We start from the raw sequence: 21288 nt of genomic DNA, 5'->3' as shown, positions 1-21288 counted from the left end.
CTGCCATGCACAGCTGCACAAGATTTTGCACCCTCCAGATTTAGTAAATCAAACCCAACGTGTGTAAAAACTCCCATTGCTGTTGACGTATCCCATACGTCGGTGATAGTGACTGACGTATATCATACGTCAGCAGCGGGGGGGGGGGGGGGTTTCAGGGACGGTCCTCTTTTTGTCTGAAGGTCATTAAATTGGGGTTTTGTCATTGCAGGATCCAGCAGCTCTTCGAGGAGATTTTGGCGAACAGCCGGCAGTTGAAGTGGCTGTCCTGCGGTTTCATGCTGGAGATAGTCACCCCCACCTCCTTGGCCTCCCTGTCCAATCCAGTCGCCAGCACCTTAGAACATGTCAGTTTATTGGATAACCACTCTCCCGCCAGCACCACCTTGATCACCGCCGTGGAGCTGGAGCGCTTCGTCAACCTGCGTTCCCTGGCCCTGGACTTCTGCGACTTCACGGCGGAAATGGCCAGGGTGTTGGCCAACAACAACCACGTGCCTTTGCATCGACTGTCCCTCCTGGTCCACAGCACTTCCCTGAAGAGCAAAACCCTCGACAAGATGCCGGACGACGAGGACTGGAAGGCCCTGACCCAGAACAGCACCAACCTCCGGGTCTACATGATGGCGTTTGACGTCAAAAGCGACGACATGCTCCGGATCTTGAAGCCCAGCATACCGCTGGAGCGGATTCACTTCGACAGCTACATCACCTGCGTGTCCGGGGCTGTGGTCGACCTCATATCCCGGCAGTACGACGCATTCCTGACCCACTTCATCCTGATGAATGATGTCAACGACATGTCCGGCTTTCCAGATCTCAGCGACAATAGGAATGAAGATCCGTTGGTTCTGTTGGCTTGGAGGTGCATGCGGCTGTCCATGCTGGCTATCCACGGTGAGGAAATACGGCTTGCATTCAAAACTATATATTTATAAAAAATGTTCTTCAGCTACTTCTTGGTTTCTGGCCTTGGCAAATGATGTCCTACATCCTGAGAGTCTGCAGCTTCTATGGATGTAAGCAATCTATGAATGGAGAATGGGTAGATGATTAAAAGTCCGTCCCCTCCATTCATCGACCAGTTTAAAAAAAAAAAATGCAGGCAGGAAGCAGAAGACTAGTCACCAGTATTCCCTGTGGTCTCCTTTTTAGATTTTTCCCATAACTGACTTGCCATGCCTTGTTCTGCAAGATCTAGTCTGTATGGGGGAGGCCATCTTGGTAGAGGCGGGGCTTTGCCTCCTCATGTCAGAGCCTCCAGCAAGGAGAACAGTAAACGGCACAGTAGTGATATTGCCAAATCTCTCTCCAAATCTCCTGAGACTGAGCAGTCAGAGGCAGGAGTGCCTTAGATTTCACACGGCAGATATACAGCTATGAGGCTATGGAACAATATCTGGTTGGCATATGTGTTTCTAGTGTAGGGAAACCCCTAAGGTTGGCAGAAAGTATGTGGTGCTTAATAGTTTATGCAAAAACTAAAATCCCTGCATCTATAGCCACCAACATTCTAACACTAACCTTTCTAGCCCAGAAAAGAAAAAACGTACATACATACCTCTTCTACAGGCAATCCGAAACGATCTCCTCCAGCAGCGGAAGCTCTGATCCCACGCTGAGCTGTCAGGCGCGGCTCAGCTTTCTGGGCGGGTGCAGAGGACACGTCCGTCAGTGGAAACCCCATAGTAACTCTATGGGTGACGTTGCTTTCTGTTTATTTCACAGCCGTTGTCGGACGTGTACTCCGCAGAGCTTCCGCCGCTGGAGATCGGGTCGGATCGACTGCAGAAAAGGTACGTATACTTGTTTTTTCTTTACAGAGCTAGAGAGGTTAGTGTTAGAATGTTGGTGGCTATAGATGCAGAGTTTTTAGTTTTTGCATAGACTTCCACTGTAAGGTTGGCTGCCTTTCAGTGGGGCCTTTCTTTAGGTGGTGCACGTAAGAGTGTTAGTGGTGAATGTAGCAGGATAGATGTGTAAAGCGTTAACTCTTGAACGTCTAGGCACTCTCACATAGCAGGATGTGCTCTGCAATTTTTCAGGAGGAATTCCAGATGTTTTTCAGGGCGCTGTTTTGCAGGAGATACAAAATAAAACAGCAAATTTGCTTGTCTGTGTACAGAGCTCTGTGTTAAGCAACACAGAGCTCTCCTCTGTCAATGGCAGAGGCTGGCGACCAATCATTTGCCAGGACTCACTGATTGGCTTGTGCTAATCACGTACCAGATGCACGATCTGGCATATAGCGCCCACCCAGCCGCAGTAGAGGGGCAGTCGCCAAGCATTTAGAATGTCATAGTAACTGAAAAAAAAAAAAAAATTATTTGTACTGAGCTTTAAGCAGGCCATACGTGGTCAAATTTCGAACGAAGTTTCTTTTCAAAATCAAAAAAGTTTGGGGTTTTTTTTTTTTTTTTTTTTGTGATCTGATGGCGCCACCATTGATTTTCAAAATTTGGCCGACCAAGCCTTCAATTTCACCTCGTGTTGCTACAGAAAAGAATTTTCGTGGCCGGAAATCTTCTTTTCTCTCCGTAAATTTTCTTTTCTTATTAAATTTCTCGCACAATTCTCCCATCATTGATTAGAAAATCATTCGTTTTTCAAAAAATTTCCAACATGTCCGATTCCTCAAATTTGATTGCCGCACGAAAATCACCCTTTGTTTCAGCCCCACTAATGGTGCGAAATTCATGGGAAAATTCTTTGATACAATTTTCGAAAGATTCGAACCGTGTATGGCCGGCATTAGATGCCATTTAACCCCTTCCTGACCATAGGTGGTCATATGACGTCCTTAGGTTGAAGTGGAGATATCGGGATGATGGGTGCAGCTACAGGCATCATTCAGAAGTCTTTGTTTTCAGCCGGCGGATTACTATAGAGCTCACCGTGGACTGTATGGTCCCCGGCCATCTCTTTGACCCTGGGAGGCCTGAAGCATCATGGCGTCGCTTCCGGCTTTGGCAGATTTTTTTTTTTTTTCCCTGTAAGGCCAGAGATCAATGTGTGTGTGTGTGTGTGTGTTTTTTTTTTTTTGTTTTGTTTTTTTCTCGAGCTTCCCAGGGTAGCGGAGAGATTTGGGGTCTTATTGACCCCAGATGTCTCCATAAAGAGGGCCTGCCATGCATTCCTGTTACAAGGGATGTTTACATTTCTTGTAAGTCATCAAAAAATTGAGGGACAGTGTAAAAATAAATTTTTTTTTTTTTTTTTTTTTTTTTGAAAGCGCCCCCTATAGGTCATCAGTTTAGCTCCACTGAACGTAATGCAATGCACATCACACTGCATTACATTCTTTCCCCGCCTTGATGGCCAGGTAAACTGTCAACGGGGACACGGAAGTGACGTCTTACACATCACTTCTGGGTCAGCGAGCAGACGTGTGTTCGGTCTCCCCTCTACCCGGTGGCCCCCACTGTGGTAGTCCCAGGCCTGCAGATGGGCAAGCGGAGCCCAGGAAGCCTTGCGCGGGGGGGGGCGGCACACGTGGGGTATGGAGCATTCAGGCGCCAGGATGCAATTTCTTGTCACCATGCCAACCTGGCACCTGGGGTTTGTCAAGCGCTGAAATAGGGGGCTTGTTGGCCCTTTTTTTTGTAATCGCATTAAAGTTTAAAAAAAAAATAAGATGTAAAAGTAATACAAAAAAAAAGGCACCAAAAGCCACATATAGAAAGCGCAGCGTACGCTCAGCACGTGTCGGTATCGTCATGAACATGGGAGAGAGAGACACGATTGTAGGGCCCCGATTCATGGTGAACCACTTCCTGACCGGCGATGTACCCTTCTGCCACTTGATTTTAATACAGACGGGTACTGCAGGCATCACCCCGGTACCATATATTTTTTTTTTTTTAAAGCTGGCTGCCGGCTCTCTTGTAAAAGCAATCCTAGCAGTGCTGTCACAAGGGATGTTTACATTCCTCCTTACCAAAAATTTGGGGTTATGTAATTTTTTTGCATTAAGATTCAAATGTTTTCCCAAAAAATTTTATAAATAAAAGAAAAAAAAACGCGCTGAAAAATAATGTAAACACTTAAAGCTGCACGAATAAAACACCAGTACCTGTGTACAATAAAAATAAAAGAGAAAACAAACGTGCGCTCATAATGAACATAATCTGTGTAAAAAATACATAATCTAAATCCCTGTAAGAAAATCAGAAATGTGCATCAAAAAAATATTGATAATAAATGATAAAAAGCTGTGAAAAAAATATGCTTTAAAAAGTGTCATAACATTTCAAGAAAAAGTTTTCACAACCCAAATGGATAAGGAACAGTCCTTTAGATGAAATACTCCAAGGAGCGAAAGTTCTTATGATGAACAGTAGGAGAGGGAGTCCCATACATAAACAGTTACTTCACAGAAGCAGGAGGAAGCATCCACCTTCCGACCAGTCAGACACTGCACATATATATGGAGAGGGAGGGAAATGAGGATAAGGGCTCTCATATAGTCCCACAGTATTAAAAAGGTGGACCCTTACCCTCAATGATGGACCTCCTCTCTGGCGAGGTCTCACACACAGGCAGACTTTGCCCTCTGCAGGGACTGTGGATGGATGATGTCCGGATCCAGCTCATACAGTGTGCGTCTCCAGCTTGGCTTCTACCAACTCGTCCACCTGGGGGGGGGTGGAAGGAGGGACAAGCACACTTGTCCCAAAGGGAGGTGGATAAAAAACAAAAGAAGGGCTCCGATGGTGTAATAAAGTTTTGGAATTTATTGCTAGTTAAAACAATGGAGTCACAACAAGTGAGCTCCGTGAATACAATAAAAAAAAGCCGGCATAAAAATAGCAAACACCCGTGCAAATCATGGGGCGGACTGTGTGATGGCTTACGATGCGTAGCCACGCCCTACTAGTTTCGTTACATCTAACATCTTCAAAGGGGCAATTTTTTTCCCAAAAAATTGCATATAAAAAAAAAAAACGCAGCACAAATACCGTGCGACAAAGAAGTTGCAACGATCACCATTTTTATTTTTTAGGGCCTCTGCTTAAAAAAAATGTTGGGGGAGGGGGGGGGGGGGTTTAAGTAATTTTCTAGCAAAAAAAAACGCTTGTTTTTACATACCGGATTTTTCGCTCCATAGTCCGTAGAGGTTCAATATTGAGTTGGCTCCGCCCTTTGCAGCTATAACAGCTTCAACTCTTCTGGGAAGGCCGTCCACAAGGTTTAGGAGTGTGTCTATGGGAATGTTTGACCATTCTTCCAGAAGTGCATTTGTGAGGTCAGGTGCTGATGTTGGACGAGAAGGCCTGGCTTGCAGTCACCACTCTAATTCATCCCAAAGGTGTTCTATCGGGTTGAGGTCAGGACTCTGTGCAGGCCAGCCAAGTTCCTCCACCCCAAACTCGCTCATCCATGTATTTATAGACCTTGCTTTGTGCCCTGGTCCAAACCATTTTGGTGGAGGGGGGATTATGGTGTGGGGTGGTTTTTCGGGGGTTGGGCTTGGCCCCTTAGTTCCAGTGAAGGGAGCTCGTAAGTCATCGGCCCTACCAAGACATTTTGGACAATTTCATGCTCCCAACTTTGTGTGAACAGTTTGGGGATGTCCTCTTCCTGTTCCAACATGACTGCGCACCAGTGCACAAAGCAAGGTCCATAAAGACATGGAGGAGCAAGTTTGGGGTGGAAGAACGTGGCTGGCCTGCACAGAGTCCTGACCTCAACTCGGTAAAACACCTTTGGGATGAATTAGAGCAGAGACTGTGAGCCAGGCCTTCTCATCCAACATCAGTGCCTGACCTCACAAATGCTCTTCTGGAAGAATGGTCATCCCATAGACACACTCCTAAACCTTGTGGACGGCCTTCCCAGAAGAGTTGAAGCTGTTATAGCTGCAAAGGGCGGAGCCAACTGAATATTGAACCCTACGGACTAAGACTGGGATGTCATTAAAGTTCATGTAAAGGCAGGTGTCCCAATACTTTTGGCAATCTAGTGTATACAAGAGAAGAGTCAGAATTGGCCTGGGTGGGAAGTGGTTAAGACTTGACATGTTTGGTATCGATTTACTCGACACAAGCTCATCTTTTACCAAAAAAAGATATATAATACACTAAACTTCATTTTATTGTATATTTCCCTTAAAATATGCTTTTGATAAATCGCCGTGCAACTATTTCTCCCGAGAGGTAAGTGATTAATGCAGCATTTAGTAGAGTGTGGGGGAGGTGAAAGTTGTGTCCCACATAGGACTGTTCCCCCCCCCCCCCTCCCTCGCAGAGAGTTGTCGGGGGTTGGGTTGTATCATGAAGCGGTGTGTATACAGCTGCTGGGCTCAGGGTTCTCATTGTCTCCGCTGGCAGCTGACCGCACATTTTGCATAGAAAATGCTGTCTGTGTGCGATAATCTGCAGCACATACAAAAGGCTTTGTGACCTGAGATTGTGTATGAGGGGGGGGGGAGAGGAACACCCCAACCAAACGTGATCGAGCGTTAAAGCAGAACTCCGGGATCAGCAAATGAACTACATCGGTCCTGTGTCGTCTTCTGGAATCTCGGTGATCTTTGTGTATTTCCTCCAGATCTGTTCAGTAATCCAGTGTGAGACTTCCTGTAATAAAGACCGCTCAATGCTGATCTCTCCCCTTGTGTAGAGTGACTGGTCTTGTCTCCGCCCCCTCCTGCAGTGTGTGGAGACTGCTGGGCCCCTCCCACAGCTCTCTCCTTATGCAGGGGGACTGGTCTTGTCTCCACCACCTCCTATCATTTTCTGTAGTGGGTGGGGACTGCTGGGGTACTGGTCTTGTCTCTGCCCCCTTCTGTAGTGGGTGGCTTCTGCCAGTAACGTTACTGGACTAAACTCTGGTCAGTAGGAGCTGGAATAGTATCTCATCATTGGTGTCATTGGAAGGAATAGTGCTCCATCATAGGTGTCAGTGGGAGGCATAGTACCCCATTACAGGTGTTGGTGGGAGGCATAGAACCCCATTACAGGTGTCGGTGGGAGGGATAGTGTCCCATCACGGGTGTCGGTGGGAGGGATAGTGTCCCATCACGGGTGTCGGTGGGAGGGGTAGTAGCCCGTCACGGGTGTCGGTGGGAGGGATAGTGTCCCATCATGGGTGTCGGTGGGAGGGATAGTAGCCCATCACGGGTGTCGGTGGGAGGGATAGTGTCCCATCACGGGTGTCGGTGGGAGGGGTAGTGTCCCATCACGGGTGTCGGTGGGAGGGGTAGTGTCCCATCACGGGTGTCGGTGGGAGGGGTAGTGTCCCATCACGGGTGTCGGTGGGAGGGATAGTAGCCCATCACGGGTGTCGGTGGGAGGGATAGTAGCCCATCACGGGTGTCGGTGGGAGGGGTAGTAGCCCATCACGGGTGTCGGTGGGAGGGGTAGTAGCCCATCACGGGTGTCGGTGGGAGGGGTAGTAGCCCATCACGGGTGTCGGTGGGAGGGGTAGTAGCCCATCACGGGTGTCGGTGGGAGGGGTAGTAGCCCATCACGGGTGTCGGTGGGAGGGGTAGTAGCCCATCACGGGTGTCGGTGGGAGGGGTAGTAGCCCATCACGGGTGTCGGTGGGAGGGGTAGTAGCCCATCACGGGTGTCGGTGGGAGGGATAGTAGCCCATTACAGGTGTCGGTGGGAGGCATAGAACCCCATTACAGGTGTCGGTGGGAGGCATAGTACCCCATTACAGGTGTCGGTGGGAGGCATAGTACCCCATTACAGGTGTCGGTGGGAGGCATAGTACCCCATTACAGGTGTCGGTGGGAGGCATAGTACCCCATTACAGGTGTCGGTGGGAGGCATAGTGTCCCATTACGGGTGTCGGTGGGAGGCATAGTGTCCCATTACGGGTGTCGGTGGGAGGGATAGTGTCCCATCACGGGTGTCGGTGGGAGGGATAGTAGCCCATCACGGGTGTCGGTGGGAGGGATAGTAGCCCATCACGGGTGTCGGTGGGAGGGATAGTAGCCCATCACGGGTGTCGGTGGGAGGGATAGTGTCCCATCACGGGTGTCGGTGGGAGGGATAGTAGCCCATCACGGGTGTCGGTGGGAGGGATAGTGTCCCATCACGGGTGTCGGTGGGAGGGATAGTAGCCCATCACGGGTGTCGGTGGGAGGGATAGTAGCCCATCACGGGTGTCGGTGGGAGGGATAGTAGCCCATCACGGGTGTCGGTGGGAGGGGTAGTAGCCCATCACGGGTGTCGGTGGGAGGGGTAGTAGCCCATCATGGGTGTCGGTGGGAGGGATAGTGCCCCATCATGGGTGTCGGTGGGAGGGATAGTAGCCCATCACGGGTGTCGGTGGGAGGGATAGTGTCCCATCACGGGTGTCGGTGGGAGGGATAGTAGCCCATTACAGGTGTCGGTGGGAGGCATAGTACCCCATTACAGGTGTCGGTGGGAGGCATAGTACCCCATTACAGGTGTCGGTGGGAGGCATAGTACCCCATTACAGGTGTCGGTGGGAGGGATAGTAGCCCATCATTGGTGTCAGTGGGAGGGATAGTAGCCCATCATTGGTGTCAGTGGGAGGGATAGTGTCCCATCATTGGTGTCAGTGGGAGGGATAGTAGCCCATCATTGGTGTCGGTGGGAGGGATAGTAGCCCATCATGGGTGTCGGTGGGAGGGATAGTAGCCCATCATTGGTGTCAGTGGGAGGGATAGTGTCCCATCATTGGTGTCAGTGGGAGGGATAGTACCCACTGAGGAATGGAGCTGCTTTCCACTCTTTCATTAAGACTTTTGTACAAGGTGTCTCCCATGTGGCTCACACATAACTTGGTGGGACCTGAATTTGGTTCCTCTAGTACTTCAAAACTGCCTTCAGAAGTAAATCCCCCTTTCCACTCTTACACACGAGGTTTGGTTTCTTCTTGCCATCTTCTTTACAAGGCGTATATCTGGAGCCGTTCTCTCTTAAGGTGGTTTCAGCCAATTAAGCCAATCGGGACATTGTTCTTCTGTCCCTCTATCTTGGCTGTAGAGAAACACTGGCTGCTTGCCGCTGTTTCTCGGGCTTACCGTTGTAACCGACCTGCCCGAGAAACGATCCGACCATAGAGGTTCCCAGAGACCAGATTGTCTCTTATCGCCTCTATGGTCTTGGAGGCCTGAAGCAATGTCATGGCGTCCCCTTCCGGTCTAGGACAGAAGTAAACATTTGCTTCAATACAGCTTTTTGTTTTATTACGTTTTAAAGGTCTTTTTGACCCCAGAACTCTCTATAAAGAGGACCTGTCATCCTTATTTCTATTACAAGGGATGTTTATATTCTGTAGTAATAAGAAAATTGATCAAATAAAAAAAAAAAAAAGAAATAAAAATGTAAAGTGCCCCTATCCCTCCATGTTCGTGCGCAGAAGGGAACGCATACGTAAATCACGCACACATATGTAAACGGTGTTCACACCACACGTGACGTATCTCGGCGAGTGTTAGAGTGAGAGAGAATTCTAGTGCTTCCTCTGTAACACTAAACGGGTAACCTGTAAAGCTGTACAAAGTGTGGTCAATGGAGATTTTTAAGTATCGTAGGTTGTTGCCATTCCACGAGCATGCTCAGTTTTAAAGCGTGACATGTTGGGTATCTATTTACTCGGCATAACATCATCTTTTATATTCCACAAAAAATTGGGTTACATATAGTGGTTTTTTTTTTTTTTTTTAAATTAAAGGGGTATTTTTTTTTCCCCAAAAATTGAAAAAACTGCTGCGCAAATACCGTGTCACATCTAAAAAAAAAATAGAGAAAATAAAAATAAGAATGCAACAATCGCTGTTTTATTTTTTACGCCCATGTTTCTCAACTCCAGTCCTCAAGTACCCCCAACAGGTCATGTTTTCAGGCTTTCCATAATTTTGCACAGGTGATTTGATCAGTTTCACTGCCTTAGTAATTACCACAGCCGTTTCATCTGAGGGAAATCCTGAAAACATGACCTGTTGGGGGTACTTGAGGACTGGAGTTGAGAAACAGTTTGGTCTATATAAAACATAAAGGAACACTTTGAAAACACATCAGATCTCAATGGGGAAAAATCTCATGCTGGATATTTATACTGGTATGGACTGGGTAATGTGTTGGGATCTATACTGGTATGGACTGGGTAATGTGTTGGGATCTATACTGGTATGGACTGGGTAAGGTATTAGGATCTATACTGGTATGGACTGGGTAATGTGTTGGGATCTATACTGGTATGGACTGGGTAATGTGTTGGGATCTATACTGGTATGGACTGGGTAATGTGTTGGGATCTATACTGGTATGGACTGGGTAATGTGTTGGGATCTATACTGGTATAGACGGGGTAATGTGTTGGGAGCTGTACTGGTATGGACTGGGTAATGTGTTAGGATCTATACTGGTATGGACTGGGTAATGTGTTAGGATCTATACTGGTATGGACTGGGTAATGTGTTAGGATCTATACTGGTATGGACTGGGTAATGTGTTAGGCTCTATACTGGTATGGACTGGGTAATGTGTTAGGATCTATACTGGTATGGACTGGGTAATGTGTTAGGATCTATACTGGTATGGACTGGGTAATGTGTTAGGCTCTATACTGGTATGGACTGGGTAATGTGTTAGGATCTATACTGGTATGGACTGGGTAATGTGTTAGGATTTGTACTGATACGGACTGGGTAATATGTTGGGATCTATACTGGTATGGACTGGGTAATGTGTTAGGATCTATACTGGTATGGACTGGGTAATGTGTTAGGCTCTATACTGGTATGGACTGGGTAATGTGTTAGGATTTGTACTGATACGGACTGGGTAATATGTTGGGATCTATACTGGTATGGACTGGGTAATGTGTTAGGATTTGTACTGATACGGACTGGGTAATAATATGTTGGGATCTATACTGGTATGGACTGGGTAATGTGTTAGGCTCTATACTGGTATGGACTGGGTAATGTGTTAGGATCTATACTGGTATGGACTGGGTAATGTGTTAGGATCTGTACGGATACGGACTGGGTAATGTGTTGGGAGCTATACTGGTATAGACTGGGTAATGTGTTAGGATCTATACTGGTATGGACTGGGTAATGTGTTAGGATCTATACTGGTATGGACTGGGTAATGTGTTAGGATCTATACTGGTATGGACTGGGTAATGTGTTGGGAACTAAAAGATGCCACATCATTTGGTGGAAATGAAAATGATCACCCTACAGAGGGCTGAATTCAAAGACACCTGAAAATCAAAGTGATGCAGCAGGCTTGTCCATTTTGCTGAAATTTCATTGCAGGAACTCAGAATGGTCCTCAGTAGTTTGTACGGCCCCCACGTGCTTGTATGAGCTCCTAATGAGACAATGGATGGTGTCCTGGGGTGTTTCCTCCCAGATCTGGACCAGGGCATCACTGAGCTTCTGAACAGACTGAGGTGTGCAACCTGGCGGCATCAGATGGACCGAAACATAATGTCCCAGAGGTGTTCTATTGGATTTAGGTCAGGTGGGCGTGGGGGCCATTCAATGGTATCAATTCCTTCATCCTCCAGGAACTGGTTGCATACTCTCGCCACATGAGACCGGGCATTGTCGTGCACCAGGAGGAACCCAGGACCCATTGCACCAGCGTAGGGTTTGACTATGGGTCCAAGGATTTCATCCCGATACCTAATGACAGTCTGGGTGCCATTGTCTAGCCTGTAGAGGTCTGTGCGTCCCTCCATGGATATGCCTCCCCAGACGATCGCTGACCCACCACCAAACCTGTCATGCCCAACGATGTTTCAGGCAGCATAACCTTCTCCCAGACCTTTTCATGTTTGTCATGTGCTCAGGGTGAACCTTCTCTCATCTGTGAAAAGCACAGGGTGCCAGTGGTGAACCTGCCAATTCTGGTGTTCAATGACAAATGCCAATTAAGCTCAACGGTGCCAGGAAGTGAGCACAGGGCCTACTAGAGGACGTTGGGCCCTCAGGCCACCTTCAAATCTGTTTCTGATTGTTTAGTCAGACATGTGGCCTGCTGGAGGTCATTTTGTAGAGCTCTGGCAATGCTCATCCTGTTCCTCCTTGCACAAAGGAGCAGATACCGATCCTGCTGATGGGTTAAGGACCTTCTAAGGCCCTGTCCAGCTCTCCTAGAGTAACTGCCTGTCTCCTGGAATCTCCTCCATGCTCTAATCTGGGCTGGGAGACACAGCAAACTACCTGGCAATGGCAACGTATTGATGGACCATCCTGGAGGAGTTGGACTGACTGTGCAACCTCGATAGGGTCCAGGTATTGCCTCATGCTACCAGTAGTGACACTAACCCTAGCCAAATGCAAAACAGTCAGAAAAGAGGAGTATTTTTAGGGTTTGTCTTCTAGCAAAAAAAATTACTGTTTTAAACCTGTAAACAGTACCAGAAAAGGTCTGGTCGGCAGGTGGATAATATTGGTGAAATAACATGTTGTCTCCTCATTTCCGCAGGCTACACCGTATGGGCACACAACCTCATAGCAATCGCTCGTCTTCGGGGGCCAGACCTAAAAGTACTGGAGGTCACAGAGGAGAGCATAGACTTTGACCAAAGCGAGCTGGCCGACCAAGATGTGGATCCAGTGCACAACCTGATAGAACAGGTATCGATCGGATTAGCACGACCTTGGCAGGCGGTCATGGACATTGAACTGCTCAGCGTCTTCACCGAACCGGCTCGGCACTTTTACAGAGAGATGCAAAACTTCAGCGAAGGCATTTAGCATTTTTATCCTCCTAGAAGTTTCCTGTGGTTACAATATGCAAATAGGGTCTTCTTCTAATGTTTCCTCCAGTAGAGTGAGTTAACCCTTTTTGTGCTGTGTTTAATCAGTATTAGCTATATAAAAATTGTATGTGTGTATCTACTTCTTGATGAAAAGAAGGAAAAAAAAAAAAAAAAGAAAGGAAAGTCGGATATTGGTAATGAAGTCGAACGTGACAGTGTTCAGGGCTTTCGCGGTTAAAAGTGCTTCTCTGGGGGAGGGAGGATGTTCTTGGTCAAACGTTTTTTAGAGTGACCTTCTCTAGTCTACAGGATCTTCAGCACCAGGAACTTGGTGAAATGACAAACAAGCACTTAATGGGCTTTAGGGACTTCCTTGTGTGTCTTGTGTACGACTGCTTTGTTTATCAGACCAACATTTGGGGGGGGGGGGGGGGGGGGCTAGTTTCAATAGATGAAGTTTGCCTCGCTTTGTGTATATGAACTGCATTGCTAGGAAGGCCTAGTGACTTAAAAAGACTCTAAGAAAAACCTACAAAAGGGTTTCTTCCTCAGGTTGCTAACTTTTTGGTATTTGTGCTTTCTTTGTTTACCAAGTAACTTTGCATTGTGTGTGCTTTTTTTCTTCTTCTCCTTTTTTTTTTTTCTTTTTATTTTGTCCTTCCCCCGAATGCTGTGCATGGACGCCAAAATAATTTTATTTTTTAAATACTGGTGTGCCAGTGAGTGTCGCACAGTCTCGTGTTCTAGAATCGTGCTTTTTACTTGGTAAAGAAAATGTTAAGCTGATAGATGTGTATATATTAGTATTTGTGTTGTTTTTTTTTTTGTTTTATGAAGGAAGTTCTAAAAGGTCAAATGGAGTCCTGTGTGTTTAGGCTTCGTTATCACAGGCTTCAGCTTGTCTAAGGGCAAGGTAACTGAGCAATTGCAGGGCTTTCAGCCAGCTTCGAGCAGCTTTGGTTGGCTTTGGTAGCCTACAGCACTACTTGAACCTTAGCCTACTATGCAAAGTGGGACTCGGAGATGCTGCACTCCTAAACAACCTATGTACTAGATCAGTAGAATAATCTAGTACATCGGGCACTTGAGTAAACTGAGTTAGCACGTCGGCTGCCTCGGTAGATTGATCTAGCACGTCGGCTGCCTCGGTAGATTGATCTAGCACGTCGGCTGCCTCGGTAGATTGATCTAGCACGTCGGCTGCCTCGGTAGATTGATCTAGCACGTCGGCTGCCTCGGTAGATTGATCTAGCACGTCGGCTGCCTCGGTAGATTGATCTAGCACGTCGGCTGCCTCGGTAGATTGATCTAGCACGTCGGCTGCCTCGATAGATTGATCTAGCACGTCGGCCGCCTCGATAGATTGATCTAGCACGTCGGCCGCCTCGATAGATTGATCTAGCACGTCGGCCGCCTCAATGGATTGATCTAGCACGTCGGCCGCCTCAGTGGATTGATCTAGCACGTCGGCCCCCTCAGTGGATTGATCTAGCACGTCGGCCCCCTCAGTGGATTGATCTAGCACGTCGGCCGCCTCAGTGGATTGATCTAGCACGTCGGCCGCCTCAGTGGATTGATCTAGCACGTCGGCCGCCTCAGTGGATTGATCTAGCACGTCGGCCGCCTCAGTGGATTGATCTAGCACGTCGGCCGCCTCAGTGGATTGATCTAGCACGTCGGCCGCCTCAGTGGATTGATCTAGCACGTCGGCCGCCTCAGTGGATTGATCTAGCACGTCGGCCGCCTCAGTGGACTGATCTAGCACGTCGGCCGCCTCAGTGGACTGATCTAGCACGTCGGCCGCCTCAGTGGACTGATCTAGCACGTCGGCCGCCTCAGTGGACTGATCTAGCACGTCGGCCGCCTCAGTGGACTGATCTAGCACGTCGGCCGCCTCAGTGGACTGATCTAGCACGTCGGCCGCCTCAGTGGACTGATCTAGCACGTCGGCCGCCTCAGTGGACTGATCTAGCACGTCGGCCGCCTCAGTGGACTGATCTAGCACGTCGGCCGCCTCAGTGGACTGATCTAGCACATTGGCCGCCTCAGTGGACTGATCTAGCACATTGGCCGCCTTGGAGTGCGGCATCTCCCGAGTCGCACTTTACACAGTAGGCTAGGATGGCACTTCAGACCCCGGCACCCAAGAGTACTGGGTCACCAGAGCGGGTTGGATGGGCGCTTGGAGCGGCACACTAATAAACTAAATGGGTCACTACTTGAACCTTGATTAAAGTAGAATTCTAGACTAAACTAATTTTAAAAATGTTGTCCTATGCTTACTAACCTGTGTAAAAAAGATGTATGTACTATTTTCAGCCTGTCCTTGTCTGGTCACATAATCCCCTGTGTCAACCAGCATTGGCTGCAGGGAAGAAGAGAGCTCAACAGCAGATGGGAAATCCAGGAGTGATTGTCACCCATAGGCTCCCTTGTTGCAATGGTGGTCATTGTTCCCTCCTCTCCCCTGTAGCTGCTGGCTGACACAAGGGAGCCGGATCACATGGCCTTGTCCCAATGATGTTGGAGCTCCCTCCTCTCCCTTGTAGCTGCTGCTGGCTGACACAAGGGAGCCGGATCACATGATCTTGCCCAAATAGTTGCCAGTGCTCATTCCTCTCCCCTGTAGCTGCTGCTGACAAACACAGGGGAGCTAGATCACGTTACCTTGTCCCAGCGGTTGTTGGTGCACCCTCTTCTCCCCTGCAGCTGCTGGCTGACACAAGGGAGCCAGATCACATGACTTTGTCAAAATAGTTTCCAGTGCTCCATCCTCTCCCCTGCAGCTGCTGCTGGCTGACACAGGGGAGCTGGATCACATGACCTTGTCCCAACAGGTGTCGGTGCTCCCTCTCCCCTGCAGCTGCTGGCTCACACAGGGGAGCTAGATCACGTGACCCAACCGGAAAGGGCTGAAAATAGATGAGTATATACATCTTTTTTACACAGGTTAGTCAGCATTGGTATTAGACGGGTGGAGGGGGCATTTAAGACTAGTTTAGGGTTTTTTTTTTTAAGCTGGAATTCTACATTAAAATCAGCTATCGGCTTGTTTTAAAGCATCTGCCAGCCCTCGAAATGCTAAAGAGTAGAAGCCCTTAAAATGTAGGTTTTTATTTACAAACTTCAGATGAGCTGCCACAAGCTTGCTGAAAGTTTTTTGCAAGGCTCTTTGTACGCCAATGGTAGCACCAATCTGTGGCCCCCCAGCTTTTTGTGGAACTACAAGTCCCATAATGCCTCTGCCCTTTGGGGAATCATGCTTGGAATGCCTCGTGGGACTTGTAGTTCTGCAACAGCTTGTTCGAGCGCCCATGTTGTAGGCCAGGGGGTAGGCAACCTGGGGCCCTCCAGCTGTTGTGGAACTACATTTCCCACGAGGCATTGCAAGGCTGACCATTACAATTACTCCCAGAAGAATGATGGGACTTGTAGTTCTGCAACAACTGGAGGGGGCCCCCCAGGTTACCTACCCCTGTTGTAGGCAAAGCTCTGCGTGAACAAGACCTTAGATTTTTTTTTTTTTCTGAAACTGTCACTTTTTTTGTACTGAACTAATGTTATCAACTTTTTTTTTTTTTTTTTTTTTTTTTTTTTTTTAAATGAGTGTTAAGTGTATGAAGCAATTTTGTTTTTTTTTTCTTGTGTGTGTGTTTTTTTTTTTTTTATTTCATTTAACCGAATGCGTCTTTAGAGAGCACCAGCGTGCTTTTAGTCGTGAGATCCCTGACAACCAAGTCACCGGATTTTTCTCTGTCAGCGCCTGTTTTCAGCTGCCAAAGAATAGAGTATAAAAACTTTTAAAAGAAGTGCCCACATACTGGCAGGGGGAGGTCGGCCGCCGTCCGGGCCGACCGCGATACTGCTGGATTGTAATATAATAATAATAAAAAAAAAAAAAGGTCGGTTTTCGACCGGTGGTTCGCAGCTGTGCTGTGGTTTCAGTGACCGGAATACAGACACCTCAAAACTCTTTAATAAGAACACACACACCTGTTTCACTGTGACTAGCGAATGTAAAGAGATAACAAAATCGTGATATCGCTGGTGAAAGCTGCTATAGTGCATAAAAGCGAGTAAAGAAAAAAAAAAAAAGAAACATTCCACAAAGTTTGTTTTAATATCTTGTTCTATCTAGGCGGCTTCAAAAGCCAGCTAGTATCGGGGCAACCGAGGTAGGGAACGTGGTCTCTGTGAGACTTCCATCTGAACCCCAGTTTTAAGTGGTACGAATGTTGTGCATTTATCAATTTAAATAAAAAAAAAAACCATGGACAGTCTGCAATAATATATCACATAAAGCTAACAAGCGGCCGAAGTTGGTTACCCAGCAGTGCTGAGGACTGGCCGCCAACTCTGTGAGCTTTTTTTTTTCGGGGAATCCATTTATGCAACAGATGTCCTGATGATAAGATTCTATTTATGGGTTTAAAGTTTATATGTGTTTTACAAAATGGTTTTACCATCTTATATTAAATAAAATGGAAAAAAAAAAAAATACGCTCTTTGACAGGTGTGCACTGTTTTGTCTCCAGTGAACACATACCATGCTGATTTAAAAATTTTATACGTACATCGGTATAGAACCAGGGAAATCGATGGCTGCGCTAGCTTGCCGGAGGGGCTGCAATCTCAGCAAGAGCCTGCCGAGAACAGTTCTTCGGCCCGCTAGGGCAGAGTAAGCTTTGCCCCGTTCCTGGAATTTAGAGGATCCACTGGCACAGTGTGGAAAGGGGGTGACATGCCAGATGTGGTGATATTTTATCTTTATAAATGCAATCAAAATGAAAAAAATAAACAGGGGAAAATTTTTGGGAACTCCTGACAGAATACAAGAAAGCCAGCTGAATGTTAGCAATGACTGATGTTTGGTTTATGTTAAATGTATATTCTTTTAATCAATGAATAAAGCATTGAAATACCAAGCAAAAAGTACTTTTTCTTCTTTTGTGAATGGGGGGGGATTATTATTTATTATTATTCTTATTATTCAGGATTTATATAGTGGCAACAGTCAGGTGCGGGACAAGGGGTGGCCGCCTTGAGCGCAATGGCTTATTGCTGGGATGTGGGCGCCCTGACCCTTACCTTTAAGGCAGGGGTCTCCTAAACTTTTCAAACAAAGGGCCAGTTTATTGTCTTTCAGACTTTAGGAGGGCCGGATTGTGGCCAGCAGGGGCAATAGATGCCATGGGCCCAGCATCAGTGAAAATAAATATGGCCCCAGGGTTGGTGGTCAATAGGAGGAGGAGGAGTAGTATCCCATCATTGGTATCGGTGGAAGATATAGTGCCCCATTGTTGGTGTCAGTAGGAGGAATATTGCCTCATATCAGTGGGAGGAATAGTGCCCATAGGGCCGGATAAAGGCTAGCAAAGGGCCACAGTTTTAATTCTATTTCCAGGAGTCTTCCAGGACAGCCCCTGAGATGTTGCACCTCCTACTTTTGGGCAGGAAATGCATTGCCTTGACAATAAGAGATGTGACAGAACTGTCCAGCACCCAGCTTGGGTGGTTCCGTCAAGATATAACTTACTCCCGTCTGGACATAGGGGGGCGGGCCGCAACATGTTTCTGAGGCCCCGCCTCTATCAAGCTTAAACCAGCCTAGGTGACCAGACTGCCCGGCAACAAGCCTACAAGGAAGTACATTACACATAAGTATAAACACAGAGATGAGCAGATAGACCGAAACAATAGGTGACTCCATTAACAATTGGAGACAGACACAACACCTTAAACAGATTATATCAGGATACCGCAGAATTGGGTTAGGTTGAGCTGATATTAACATCTGCTCTGAGTATCCCAATCTAAAGCAGTCATTGCTTGTTATGGGCATTGAGGCCCTAAATATGGATCCCGGGCCTAGATTCCCAGAGTTTGTGTGCTTCAGGGAGACCATCCTGAATCCAAAGCAAAAACCACTTCAAGAATCCCCCAGGCACACACCTCCCAAAGAGTAGAGTTCCCTTAATAGCCAGGGCCCATAGTCAGTAGGCAAGAGGCCACCCTGCGGTCCTCTCCAAAAGCCCCTGTCCTGGTTGGGTCTGTCACATTTCTCTCTCATCCAAAGTGAACAAGGTCCTAGACCTCCACCTGGTCTGGACATATGTTAGTTGGGCAGAGTGAACCCACAGTGTTGGTCCACATCTCCATTCTGGGCCACAGGGAATATTTGTCATTGGTAGGTGTGGGACAGTGGTCGTGGAATCTCTCTGGCTGCCAACGCTTTAGTTGGATGGTTTTTACTATTCTGGGGCTCTGCTGCTGGAGAGAGGGGCTGACTTCCCTGGCCCCCTGAAGCCTTGAAGACACTGTAGGTGCTAGACAGAGTCCAGCTGCACTCTGCCCTGTTGCCTGCGCTTCAGCTGGGTGCAGGAGCTTCACTACATCAGCTTGTCGCTGGGGGGAGGGCCCCGGTTCCCTGGAACCTCGGAGTTGGTGCTGGGCAGAGGTTGGTAGCTCTCTGCCCTGATGCCACCACTTCTGCTGGGGATCCCACATCATCTGCTCCGGCTAACTGTTGGGGAGGGAGGCTGGCTTCCTTCACTCCCAGACTGGATCTGCAGCTGGGGAGGATGGACGACCACCTTCTCTCCCGAACTATGTATCTGCCATTGGGGAGATGAGCCGGCTGCTCCATCTCCCGTACCCTCATCTGGCTGCTGGGATGACCATTCTCTAGCACGGTTTGCCAGGTCCTTGCTGGGGAGGGAAGGAAGACGGTTTCCTCCACCCTGGCTAACTGTTGGGGAGGGAGGACAGCTTCTGGGAAGATGAGCCGGTTGCTCAATCTCCCAGACTCCTGATGTGGGGCAAGGATGACTTCCTTCGCTCCTGAGTTTCTACACTGTCGTTGGGAAGTGAGGACAACCACCTCCTCTCCCTTCTCCCCCTGGATCCTGATATGCTGCTGGGGGGCTGATTGCCACCTTCTCACCCAGGGCCTTGAACTGCCGCAGGTGTGGGGCAGAGGTCTTGGACCCTCTGTCCGCTTGCTAGCGCTTCAGCCACAGATGCTGCTAGCAGGAAATTCCATGTCTGTCGGTGTGGGAGAAAGGCCAGCTGCCTCATCTCTCGGGTAGGCTGAAGCTGCTGTTGGTGCTGGGCAGAGATCATTGATGTTCTGCCCCAATGCCAGCTCTTCCGCTGGAAAGTAAACTGAAAAGTCGGTGGCCTTGCACAAATCCTCCAGGGTCACCAACAAATGTTGAATAAAGACCAGGTAGCGGCTGTACAGATCTGCCCATGAAGCGGATAATGCCCTTGTAGCGTGTATGGTAAACCATGCAGGTGGCATTTCATTCATTGTCCTGTAAGCTTCCAAGATGCCTTGCTTTATCCTCCTTGCCAAGTTAGGCTTTAATGCTTGCTTGCCCTTCTTGTTACCTGCACAAATCAATGTATCCACCCCCCCCCCCCGCTGGAGGAAACAACTGGATGGAATGCCTTTTTGTTAAGGCAATGGGTTTCCTGCCCACATGAGGAGGAGCCATATCTCAGGGGCTGTTCTGGAAGATGACCAGAGGGAAAGGATTTTACAGGTAAGTCAAAAAGTCTAAATTTTATTCTCGTGCCTAGACTGTGATAGCAAGTATATGCCATTAGGTTATATTTCTGTCGACAGGAAGATTGGACACTAACAAAAAAAAAAAATAAATGTAGGCTGACCCAGGATTACACCTTTTACAAACAGCATAAACCCCTTTGGACTGACTGTTGCAGGGCTCACCTGGAAGTGACCTTCAAGTTTTGGGTTCCACATAAGGCATCTCTCAGACCCCATTCTGGTAACATGTTAGTCATGAAGCGCTTTCCAGAGCTGCTGGCCTTGCCTCAATGTATGCTCTGTCTCTGAAGCCTCACTCTGTGAATAGGCAGCTTGAGCACGAGGAGCTACCCGCCTCATTTGGATTGCTGGGTACCTATTAAAATTCCAGCTCAAGAGGTAAACAGTGTTGATCTGAACGCTGTCATCTACTGGGCGGAGTGTCATGTGTACTCTACACTCTTTCCTACCCTCTAGTGTCAAGGAAGTATCTCCCTGCTGCTTATTCTGATTTGCAAAAGGCCACATGGAACTCCGATTTTCAGTTTGTTCCTACTGCCCATCTACAGTGATTTAAAGCGGAAGTAAACCCATGCATAAAACAATTTCATTTCCGGCACGTGCAGAAAATGTAACACTCCCATTGGTTGTGCTCTCAACCAAACTGTCAAACCATCCTATGGCTGGTGTCATAACTGATCACATGTGGAGAATCATGGCAGTTGTAGATTAAACAGAGGCAAAGATGGCAGCTTCCTTGGCTGAAAACGATAGGAGGGTTTACTTACACTTTAAGTCACTTCTAGCTATCTTACCCTCACCAGCTGTTTTGTGAGTACCTGAGGTTACCCGTGCTCTGAGCTTAGTTGACTTACCGCCACATTTTTGCAACGTGTCGTCTGTTTTTAGAGACAGATGTAGGGGGTGACTCAAGTTCACACTCCCCTAATGCAATGGTTACGGGGTACTGTGTCCTGTAATCTTATGATTATATGGTCTACCTCGTCATGAATGGCCTCCTTAGCTCGACTGGG

The 21288-nt window shown here is 47.8% G+C and overlaps 1 protein-coding gene across 2 annotated transcripts in view; it reads left to right on the top strand.

Annotated features, from left to right (window-relative positions):
* Positions 1-17640, top strand: part of FBXO33 (F-box protein 33) — a 28456-nt gene extending 10816 nt beyond the window's left edge. Inside the window, exons 3-5 of one of the 2 annotated variants that reach the window (XM_073609853.1) lie at positions 212-897; positions 1729-1796; positions 12426-12585. In XM_073609853.1, the coding sequence (XP_073465954.1) occupies positions 212-897; positions 1729-1796; positions 12426-12455 (784 nt within the window). In that variant the 3' untranslated portion in view covers positions 12456-12585. Of the gene's footprint in view, positions 1-211; positions 898-1728; positions 1797-12425 lie in introns of both variants that reach the window. The other variant, XM_073609852.1, reaches the window with a different exon arrangement.
* The last annotated feature ends 3648 nt before the right edge of the window (positions 17641-21288 follow it).

The sequence above is a fragment of the Aquarana catesbeiana genome, linkage group LG13 (assembly GCF_042186555.1).
Source record: "Aquarana catesbeiana isolate 2022-GZ linkage group LG13, ASM4218655v1, whole genome shotgun sequence".
Taxonomy (NCBI): domain Eukaryota; kingdom Metazoa; phylum Chordata; class Amphibia; order Anura; family Ranidae; genus Aquarana; species Aquarana catesbeiana.
This window is presented reverse-complemented; position numbering and strand designations above follow the sequence as displayed.